The sequence below is a fragment of the Orbicella faveolata genome, unplaced genomic scaffold (genome assembly GCF_042242905.1).
Source record: "Orbicella faveolata isolate gen_17 unplaced genomic scaffold, um_ofav_v1 contig_3, whole genome shotgun sequence".
Classification (NCBI taxonomy): Eukaryota; Metazoa; Cnidaria; class Anthozoa; order Scleractinia; family Merulinidae; genus Orbicella; species Orbicella faveolata.
Window position 1 is genome coordinate 2660602 of NW_028301558.1, and position 10355 is coordinate 2670956.

A 10355-nucleotide genomic window follows, 5' to 3' on the forward strand; every position below is an offset into this window, starting at 1 on the left:
TCCAATTACTTTTCGACCTTCACATGAAAACCGCTCTACAACATTTTTCATTTGGTGAATTGCTGCCAATAAGATTGAAGTTTCTTAATTGGCCATTGTTGATCAAATATTTATCTCACTGCCGTGACAGACGACATAAGCAACCTGTAAGACTCTTCAAGTTTCCGGTGCAAGCAAAATGAATTAGTAAGCAATTTATACCCTTTATACCCAGCCAATTTATACCCAGAAAACACCAGCCATTCTTTGGCAACCAACACAGGTGTTGTAAAAAAGGATGATGTATGCCTCCAGCGCAAAGTTTCTGCGGGATTCAAATGAGCTTATCCCTCAGAAGTGTCTGTTTATAACTTTAAACTTTAATGCCCTGCTGATGATGTGACCACACACAAAATATACAGAGATTGCTTCACGTACATTGTATACTAAAATTCTGAATTAAGGTCGTTTTCAGTTAAAGATTACCTAACTGATATTCAATAATAAATAATATCTCAGCGAATAAATAACTCTTGTAATTAAAAATCGATTTTATCATACATCAAGATTCCTGTAACACTGTGCGTCTACTATTGACAAGAAGAAGATGGATGCAGGCTCCTCTAACTAACTTGGACGAGTTTGTTCAGATTTCTTTCATCATAATACGGGATTGACTCAACACTGTGTAGTGTTAATTATTACTCCTGAGGCATTCAATATTCATTGATATTACTTAATTTCTACTTCGGATACTATTTTATACAATAACTAAATTGCTTTGTGAATTTGTCAGGATAATTTTTTCACTTTACAACACTCTCCCCACCCCACCCCATGGAAAGCCTTTCTTCCACACCCACTGCTTAAGATCCCCACCCCTCACATGACACATGTCAACTGATTGTAAAGTGTCAGGCCCCTTTCGTATAGCTTGCATGTATTTAATCTCATTGTTCAAAACTTGAAATTCTATCTCATCATTACTGTATAGAGATCCAATGAGATGGCTACGCGCATGCGCATAATTAGTGCTTTCGGCGCGGACATCATAGTATTCCGGACAAATATGTCGCTGTTTTTTCGCAGATTTCTCAAATTTTTCTGAGAAAAAAGTTGCCCAGTCGGTATCTAATGTCGTTATCCATGTCGGCAACGACGGGGGATCCCTCAGCAACACCCTCGGGCTCAAAAATTAGAACTTGATGGCGGCAGCAAAAATTTCCGTCTGCGACAGCCTGAAGATCGTCCTTAAAAATCAACCAAATCCCGACAGACAAGCAAAATCAGTCAGATCACAACAGCTGTGAATGACTGGGTGACTGTTGCTCCGACTCGGAGTCTCAGAGCCAGACCAACATCGTAGGGAACCTGAGCCAGGCTTATCTACCTAACACGAAATAATCCCCAGCTACTTAGTGAAAAACTACAGAAATAATTGACAATATGTTGACGGATGACCTCTCCACCGACATTAAGAGAGTATGGACACATATTTATCACAACAGAATATCACGCTTCTCAACGTCAAGAGTGCCAGTGAAGAGGTGTGGGACTTGCTCCCACGTCGAAGCCAAAGGATGGACTGAGTGTTTCAAAAAGTACAGGAGCTTTTGTTGCTCGGCTAAGCTTGTTAGCTCTACCCAGTATGGCGAAATGTCAAAAACAAAGTTAACTCTCACGGTTATCATGGATAGCACCGCCCTCCTGTTCAATACGGCCACCACAAGCAGAGATCTCTTGGAGCAGTATGATGACTTGATAGGATTCCAATCAAACTTCACTTTACAGGGAAGTAAGTCTTGTTTAATTTTTTCATTTTTTGTCGTGCAAAATCCCATTGAAAGACTGATTATGAAAAAGAGAATGTCCTGGGCAAATAAATTATAAGCTTCCTGGCCCAGGATTGATTTTGGAAGTATTTTCCATTTTAAATTAAACAAATACAGATGCTAAAAAGCAAGGTCTTGGTCTGAAACTATGTTTGTACTTGGATAAAAAGCTGAACAGTAAGACATTCTAAATGCAAGTACGTATTTTCTCGATTAAATCCCTCCCTCCTCTCCTATCTTATTTTTGAGAGCTAAATATAATCACGAATGAATGGATGAATGAAACCGGAATGAACCATACCTAAAGTTTATTATACTTTGAATGTAAATTCCTCGCGGATCTTATGAACGAATCTACCTGGGACACCCGGCGTTTATTCGGCACCTGGCGATTAATCCAGAAAATACAGTATTTAATATTACATGATAAACTTCTATCATAAGATCTCTGTCATGGTTTAGCTAGTCTGTCTCTGGCTCTCTATATCCTTCACTGTGCATCTTCTTGCCCATCACTTCCAAGAAGGCTTTGGCTTCTATCTCTGTGTCCAATACACTCTTTTTTTCCAACTAAAACAGACGGGACAAAATATAGATAAATGAACAAATGAACGAACAAAGGAACAAAGGAAGTAAGTAAGGAAGAAAAAAGGAATGGGAATAATTAAGAACACAGAGAGCTGCAATGTTGTTTATGCCGTTATGTGTTTATCAAGGATACATCACACTGTCCATTGAAATGTGTGGAGTGGAATCGTCAATTGCTGGGTTAAGTATGAAGAAGGAACAAAATTCCTTGATAACTACATTACTTCACTCTCAACTGTCCAATGTTGAAATAACTTACAAGAGAGACTAACAATTATGATCTTGCAAGCGAATATATGAAAGATCATATACAAATATATCTTCTTCTAAGTGCTGGTGCAGACATTAACAAATACTAAAATTAAAGCCAAACAAGAGTTTGATTGTTGGAGTTCAACATTACACCATCCAGTTGATATAGTTGATATATAGATTCAAGTTTAACATTAAACCTCCTAGTATAGTTTTTTACTGTTTTTTAGGAGTATCCAATTAAAGCATTAAAGCAAGGTTTATCAGTCGGGGGTTCACTCTTTGCATATTGAACAGGGCTTTTCTGATCCTGTTGCTAATTGCTTGCGGTTACAGCGGATGCTTAGACAAGGTGATGCTTCTCGGCTATACTTCAGTACCAGTTACAGACGACATCTTGATGGTGATTTTTCGTGCATTGGACTAGAGCCTTCCAGACCACTGCATGTTTTAGGCAGCGTGTAATTTAGCTGTTTTTGGTTTCTTTTACCGTCCTGAATCTTGCTAGTTTTTCATCTGCTATCCACCTAGGTGCAGCCAACAGATGATTCGGATACATCTCCTTCAGGATCAAGGCTTCTAAAACAGCTACAATCCGCAAGAGCTTTTTCTTGTACATAGGCAAGGGCGAGTACCCTCTGTGTGCAATCCATTCTCTCTTGGCTTATTTGTCGTTGACGGGAGATGCTCCAGGCCTTTTGTTTCTGTTTCGTGATGGACGGCCATTATCCCATGTCATATTGTCTTCGTGGTTGCGAGGCATCGTATCATCAGTTGGCATTCAAGGCAATTTTTCCAGCCACAGCTTCCGCATTGGAGCGGCAACCGAAGCTGATAGGAACGGCATCCCAGACCATCAGATCCAAGATCTGGAGCACTGCGGATTCGCTGTCACGACTTTTGAAGCAGCTCGTGTCTTAAGCTACTAGCTGATCACTTAGTTCGGATCCACTGGGATCTGAAGTGACTGTCAGGCCTTTGCTTGGCTTACGTCCAATCTGAGTGGCTTTTGTCGGCTCAGTTATGTGTGAATGTTGTTAGTCTGTTCTCCATGATGCTTCCCTTCATGTAACGAACAAAGGTCATGACAAAGCTCTGCTACGCTAGAGAGTGATAGTTATTTCTGTCTCTAGGCCTTAGTTCTTTGCACTGGCTCAGTCCATGTCAACGCTGCCAGGCTTGGTACGATCTTGCTGTTTCTCGTCAAGCCGACATTTGTTGTGCTGGGCATCGTGATGTAGCCGGCTTTAGTTTCTACCTTTCGTCTGGCTATGGATCTGGGGCATGGAAGGTTTGGTGGGTCTGGGTCTCGCCTCCACTCTGTTCGCGGGCCCATTGCCCTCCGAGCACCTTGGAGGACAGGGTCTGGTAATTGCCGCACACAGGGTTGTCATGGGTACCCTACGCACTCGGCTCAGATTGCTCGTGGCTCGGCACCATTCTTTAAGCTCTTCTTTTGTTGATGAGTACAATTGGAAGCTAAGAAAACATCATTCAGTACTTAAAGCCCTTGATTGGCAACTGAACTCCCTATTCTCGCCCCGTTTGATTTTATATCAAAACATGCGTGTGTCGTTTTTCAGCTTTACATTTATTGTTAAGGCTAACCTGGGTTATAGCTCACCTCATTTTCTGGGGGTACACCGACTCCCCAGACCTCCAGCTTGTCAAGCTTAAACTCTTCCTCTGCAGAGAGTTGTGGGCTGCCATATGTCGTACAGGAGGGTTGACCACGACTATGCCCTGAACCAAAATCATCATCCAGCCAAAACCCAAAGTAGTTTAACTGACCACCCATACCCTGCAAAAAAAATTCTTTTCATGTCATGATGCTACTCACTATTTTTCTACTGGTAGCAAAAGAAACATGTGAATTGAACAAAGTATTAATTTTAAAAATCTTCTTCTCAATGGCAAACAAATGTACATGTATAATATAACTCAAAATTAAGCTCTGGTAAATAATTATTCTAAAATAAGATACGGGGTACATATGGTAGTATTGATCTATTAAGTGACAAGTCAGTGATGGGACAAAATAATAACTGTTATTGGTCACCTGAACTTAAATAATTCTGCACTGCTTACCAGTCCATTGGGCATTGTTTGCATGCCCATATTGAGATACATGAAGTTCTCGTTGTAGCCAGTAGGGTGATACACACCCATGTTAGGCTTTATGCTAAACAGAAAGCAGTAGCTATCACCTACAGAGAGATTAAGAATACAGATAATGTGGTTAATTAAAATATGCGTTACCAAATACATGTAAATGTTATAAAAGATACAGTTCTTTTACCTTCAATCTTGCAAGCACTGAAAACGGTTAGTGCAAGTGCACTTCAGATTCCCTACCCTTTCATTCCCAGTCTGAAAATGTTTCCATTCTGGGCAGAGCCTCCTCGTTTTGTCCATCATTAAAGGAGTGCCCCCTCCTCCTGGGGTATAGTTAAGGTGTGTGTGTCAAACTGCTTGGGGTTATTCAAGGGGAAGAGGCTTCTCACCAGCGACCACAAATACATGGATATAAGTTCCTGGGACACTAATTGGCCCTAAGCAAATGCTCTTTAGGCTTTAGCATATTTTTCCACCATTATAAGCTTAAAATATATAGTATATACTCACCTACAAAATGAGACTTGATAGTCCAACTCATTGAGGCAAACCCTCCAAAGACATGTCCACTAGTGTCTCTGACCACAATTACCACAGGTCCTTGATTGGTTATTTGGTGAATGAAAGCACTGAAGCTCTCACCATGAATCTGAGTTGAGAACAAAAGCCGCCATCGATGTTGCTGTGATGCCGGTAAGTGATGATTAATGAGGACAATAGATGGAATATCCAACAGTGAATCAATTTTACTGAAATCCACTTCAAACTTGCATGGCATTATGATGTGTGACCTGACGTATTTAAAGTTGAAGTTTGACAATGAAAAACAAAAATGAAATAAAAAAAAAGAACAACAACAAAACTATGTAGCACCTATGTACAAATAAAGACTCAAAACCCAAATCTATCAGCCTCCCCTGGAGGTGTTCAGTTAGTTTGAGGCGTGGGAGGTGGGGGTGGGGAGGGGCACACATGATATTTTACTTGCTACGACTTGCTGTTTTTCCCACTTACCCAAACACCTGGAACAGGTTGTGAATTTGCCTGCGAAACTTGCAACACAGTTTCAGAAGATTATCAGTTGTCACAGAGTTTAATTACATTGTAGATTACATGCACCACCTTTAGGTATTATGCTGCAGTACTGACCTGTCATACTGAACATGTGCAACTGTCTCTTCACATCCTTCATCCAGTCCATGAGGCTTCTCTTCTAACAGACTCTCCACATCAAGGAAACAAGCTCTTGACACAGCAAGAAACAAATTTTCAATCAGTGGAAACTTACCAAACCATGAGACAACTTCCTCAGGAGAAACACAACTAGGATCTGTTTTCTTCCCTAGAAGATCTTTGATGGCATTTTTGGCAAATCTATGGTTTGCTTGTGCATTTGTTTGCAGCTTCCATTCTGCACCAATGCTTGTCTTCTTTAATGCAATTACATAGGCATCCAATAGTGTTTTACAGAGATCTTCTACCTCTACGCTGGTTACAACTTGATCAACATCAGCTGTTAAGTAGTAAAATATGTGTGCTTTCTCTTCTCTGCTTCTTTTAAAGATATGAGACATGGACACAAAGAAAGCCACCTTTCCCACTTGTCCATTCTGCAGCGGATTTTTCAAAGCTCTACGAGCCCGCTGAATATTGCACATTTCTTTAAAGAAACGGTCAATGATGGGCTCTGGCAAAAGCCATGTCAAATGGTTCTGCAATTGAGCAAAACAAAGCAACATGATTATCATTTTAAACTGACTTGTACTTGTAAGCTCATACATTCTCATGCTGTGATTTAAAACATGTTTTACATTGAAAGCATTCAGCAGTTTCTTATTCATTTTCTACTGTTTCAGTATATTGTGCAGTTCAAGAAAATATCCATACTCTCCCCACAGAAGGGATTGGAATTTCCTGGGGGATGGGTGGGGGATTCTGTAAAACCAAAAAATTTAAAGAAATGTATGAAGCTTAACTGGAATTTTCAGAGGGGTGGGGGTCTTGTAAAAAATTGCTTCTGCTGGGCAGGTATGGATATTTTCTAGAACTACACATTTACTATTAAAACAAAAGAAAGGGTAACCTGAAAACACTGACCCTTGGTCTACAGACCCCCCACTATGGACTGGGTTCATGGACTACCCTATGGACCCCCTCTATGCACAAACCCAAAAGTAAATGTAAAATTATTAGAACAAATATAGACCTACCGGGTGTCTAATAGATAACTTGTGTTCTGCAAAATTTTGAGTGTTATGCTATGCAAATGTACCAGACTTGGGTTCAGGTTCAAGGGCAAGTTACATCATTACACACTGCCATTTCCTTTGTTGTGGCTATTTATGAGAGACCGGGAGGCCTCGAAATTTGTGCCCTTTCCCTCCGCCATTTATGTCCAGCCCATTCTCCTGTGGGTTCATGGAGTCATCCTAGACTTCAAAATCTGCTCAACGGAATAACAGATACAAACAAGCTTAAAAGACCCTAACGTTATACAACAAATCTTTGGTCATCTTTTGTGGCCGGATTCAGCCACCCATGGAAGGTAAGAACTTTCTTTCTCTTTGCCATTGGCATCTCATTTTGCAGAAAACAGCTCTCAGAAATTATTTTGGGGGATTTTAAAAAGCCAAGTATGGTACATTTGTATAGCATGACACTCAAAATTTCACCAACACAACTGATCTTTTAGACAACTCGTAAGTAAAATCTTCATTTGTTGTTGGGTGGTCTGTGGAGGGGGTCTGTAGGGGTAGTCTGTTGACCTGTCAGTGTAGTGGGGGTCCACAGACTGGGGTCAGTGTTTTTGGGTTACCCCAGCAGAAGACATAAACTTAATAAATTTATAAAATTGCACACCATAAACAAATTGAAACTATATGTATATTTATTTATAAACATTCTCATCTTGAGTTCTCCCAAAATTTTTTGAGTTCTCTCAAACTTGCACAAACTTGTTTCATGATAATAGTAAATACATGTAACTTTATATTAACAAGGAGAAAATGTTCTCTACTTCTGTTACGAGAAGCTGCAAGAAAAAGAATGGAAAATTTACAATTACATTCACAATTTATTGAAATGTCAATTCTCTTACTCACAGCATCATTATATCAAAGCTCATGAACAGAACCGACTTTTAAATGTTGACCTCCGTGTAACATGTATGTATACAAACATAGAGATAGTGGTATATATATGCAGTTTAAGTAATTCTTTAATACATGTACGACCATTATGTTGTGATAAGCTCTATTAATCTGAGCCAGTGAAATTAGCAATTTTACTGTCAGTTAATATGAAAACTACTTATAACTAATATAATCTTCCTTGTTGGAAATATGCAAAGAAGTGATGCATAAAAAAGACACGTCTAAATAATATATTGCTGGAAAAAAGTCCAGTGAATTTATAATAATCATACCTAAAATGGCTTGGTTGATTTTCGTCTTATAACCATCTCATGATCATAAACATTAACACAATCACCAGCAACTTAAACCTTTATCTTCATCTAGTTTTAAATACGGTTAGATTTTTGGTACCTTGAGGCCACTAATGGTCAGATTAGTGCTAAGATTTAACTGAAACTATAAAATATACTTGTTTATTAAATATTATGACTTTTCCCTGATGTCAAACTGTAAAAGTTAGTACTAAGAGTTTGTTTCACAAATAAGGGAATATTGACTGAGTTGAAATTATGACCTTCTAAAATAATCTGTAACTTAAAACAAAACAACATCTCTAGATTTTATCCAACAAATGATTTTCAGTAAGGCATGCACGTATGTAACTCTGTATGTTAATTGATCCCTTTAATTACACTTTTAAAGATACAGAAAAATAACATAAGCTGCAGCTGTAGGGAGTCATAAACATGAACAGCTGCTCTTTAGAAGTGAAGTCTTAAAATGATGGGCCTTATATGGGCATGACATATACGTTTACCTCAAGTCAGCACTATATATAACAGTATATCTACTGTATTTCATGCTCTAAAAGGAAAAGTTAAACATTTGTCAGTTAATGTGAGTGCTTTAAAACTTTGTACACTACTGAAAGTAATATATGTTCTTCAGATCACTTTCCTTGTACCACACGGGTTGCATTCTGATTTGCATTTGCTGTACATGTACTCACACAAAAATTGGAAAACGCTACATTAGCTTGCAATGCAAAGCACTTTTTATTAAATGTCAGGCTGACCTCTTTTGTACCTTGAAAAAGATTTTAAAAAATTGCTGAGAAAGATCAGATCTATCTACATTTATTTGACAATGTATATCCTATACCCAGATACAACTGGAAATAGCAGTCAATATCGAATGCAATTTTATCTGGAAATCCACTGACAATTCTACCATTCTTGAAATTGAATTTTTTGTGGAAAAGTGTCAAATGAACATTCTAGTTTAGCTCACGTTTATTCAGAAAACTGTTAAGAACGGTAATCACGGTCCACAAAAGCCAGCCCCTCCTAATTAAAATTACATCTACGAATTAAAACTAAAATTTTTTTCGGTACGAAAAACACAGCAGCAGGAAAAATGTTTCTAACACTAGTGAATGAGAATGTAGCAAAAACAAAACACACCCTTGTGTAAATAAAATTTGTTATGACAGGAACAGATAAGCCTCAATGATTTCAACTCAAGGGAAACGAACAAAAATACATGGACAGCTGGAAATCGAAGGCGTCAAAACTATTGGCATTAACACAAAGAGCTGCGTCAAAAAACAAGATGTGAACCAATTCAGCTGTCAGGTAATCTACATCAGTATATTTGTGAATTTTACACTTTTCTTTTCTTTCCTGAACAGAAGTCCCTCTTTAGGAAGCGGAAGGATTGCTCAAGTTACAATTTTAACGACGTAATTTCAATAGTTGCTCAAATTCAATCTTATAGACCTTACATGAAGCTGATATCCTTACCTTGAACGGCTCAAGCTCTACCTTCATTATTCCATGCTCGTTCGCTGTAGCCAGCCTGTCGAATAGGGACAAAAGTTGTTGGCGTTCTTTCTCGGAAAAGGAACGATAGCTGTCTTCATACTCTATTCCTCGACTTGCCAAAATTCCCATATTTCTTGTGGAGATCTCACTGAAGTCGCTCGATCTTTGAAATGATGGTGAACTGTAAACACTGCGAGACGTTCAAGGAGATTGGTAACGAGCTTAGTGAACAGGTCACGCAATAATGTAAGCAACGTTATTAGTAACGCAATGGTTACTGCTAACGTTACACGTTGTATAAAATATTGAGTAGCCGAGCCGACAGTGAGGATTATGTTCATAATAATCGACCTTATGACGTACCTGTAATAAATTTAATTTCTTCATCAAATAATGTCAATAATAAAGCAATATTATATTAAAACTTAGTGAAAAATAGTCGAAATTAAAGACAAAGAATATTTGTCTGACCGAATGCGATCATAAACAAATAACACCAGGGCAAAAATTAGCCTGATCGCAAGGTTTAACTTGATTCATTGCAGATTGTTTCTAACACCAGTGGATTGTAGATTGTCGTTCTCGAGATAAGAAAGAGAGCCGAGCCTTACGGGGAGGGGAAGTTTACACAA

General features: G+C 38.6%; 1 protein-coding gene across 1 annotated transcript; it reads right to left on the bottom strand.

Annotated features, from left to right (window-relative positions):
* Window positions 1-337: 337 nt before the first annotated feature.
* On the bottom strand, window positions 338-9998 carry LOC110049456 (MTOR-associated protein MEAK7-like). The gene is made up of 6 exons (XM_020755242.2): window positions 9703-9998; window positions 5916-6478; window positions 5277-5557; window positions 4740-4858; window positions 4276-4452; window positions 338-2381 (listed from the first exon to the last, which is right to left on the bottom strand). The coding sequence occupies exons 1-6, from the start codon at window positions 9850-9852 to the stop codon at window positions 2274-2276; spliced, it is 1398 nt and encodes a 465-aa protein (XP_020610901.2). The 5' UTR covers window positions 9853-9998; the 3' UTR covers window positions 338-2273.
* Window positions 9999-10355: the final 357 nt, after the last annotated feature.

Coding starts and splice junctions, on each gene's coding strand:
- LOC110049456 (XM_020755242.2), bottom strand. CDS start 9,852: ATGGGAATTTTGGCAAGTCGAGGAATAGAGTATGAAGACAGCTATCGT. Junction 5,558..5,915: donor GCACATGTTCAGTATGACAG/GTCAGTACTGCA, acceptor TAAATACGTCAG/GTCACACATCATAATGCCAT. Junction 4,453..4,739: donor AAACAATGCCCAATGGACTG/GTAAGCAGTGCA, acceptor TTTTTTTTGCAG/GGTATGGGTGGTCAGTTAAA.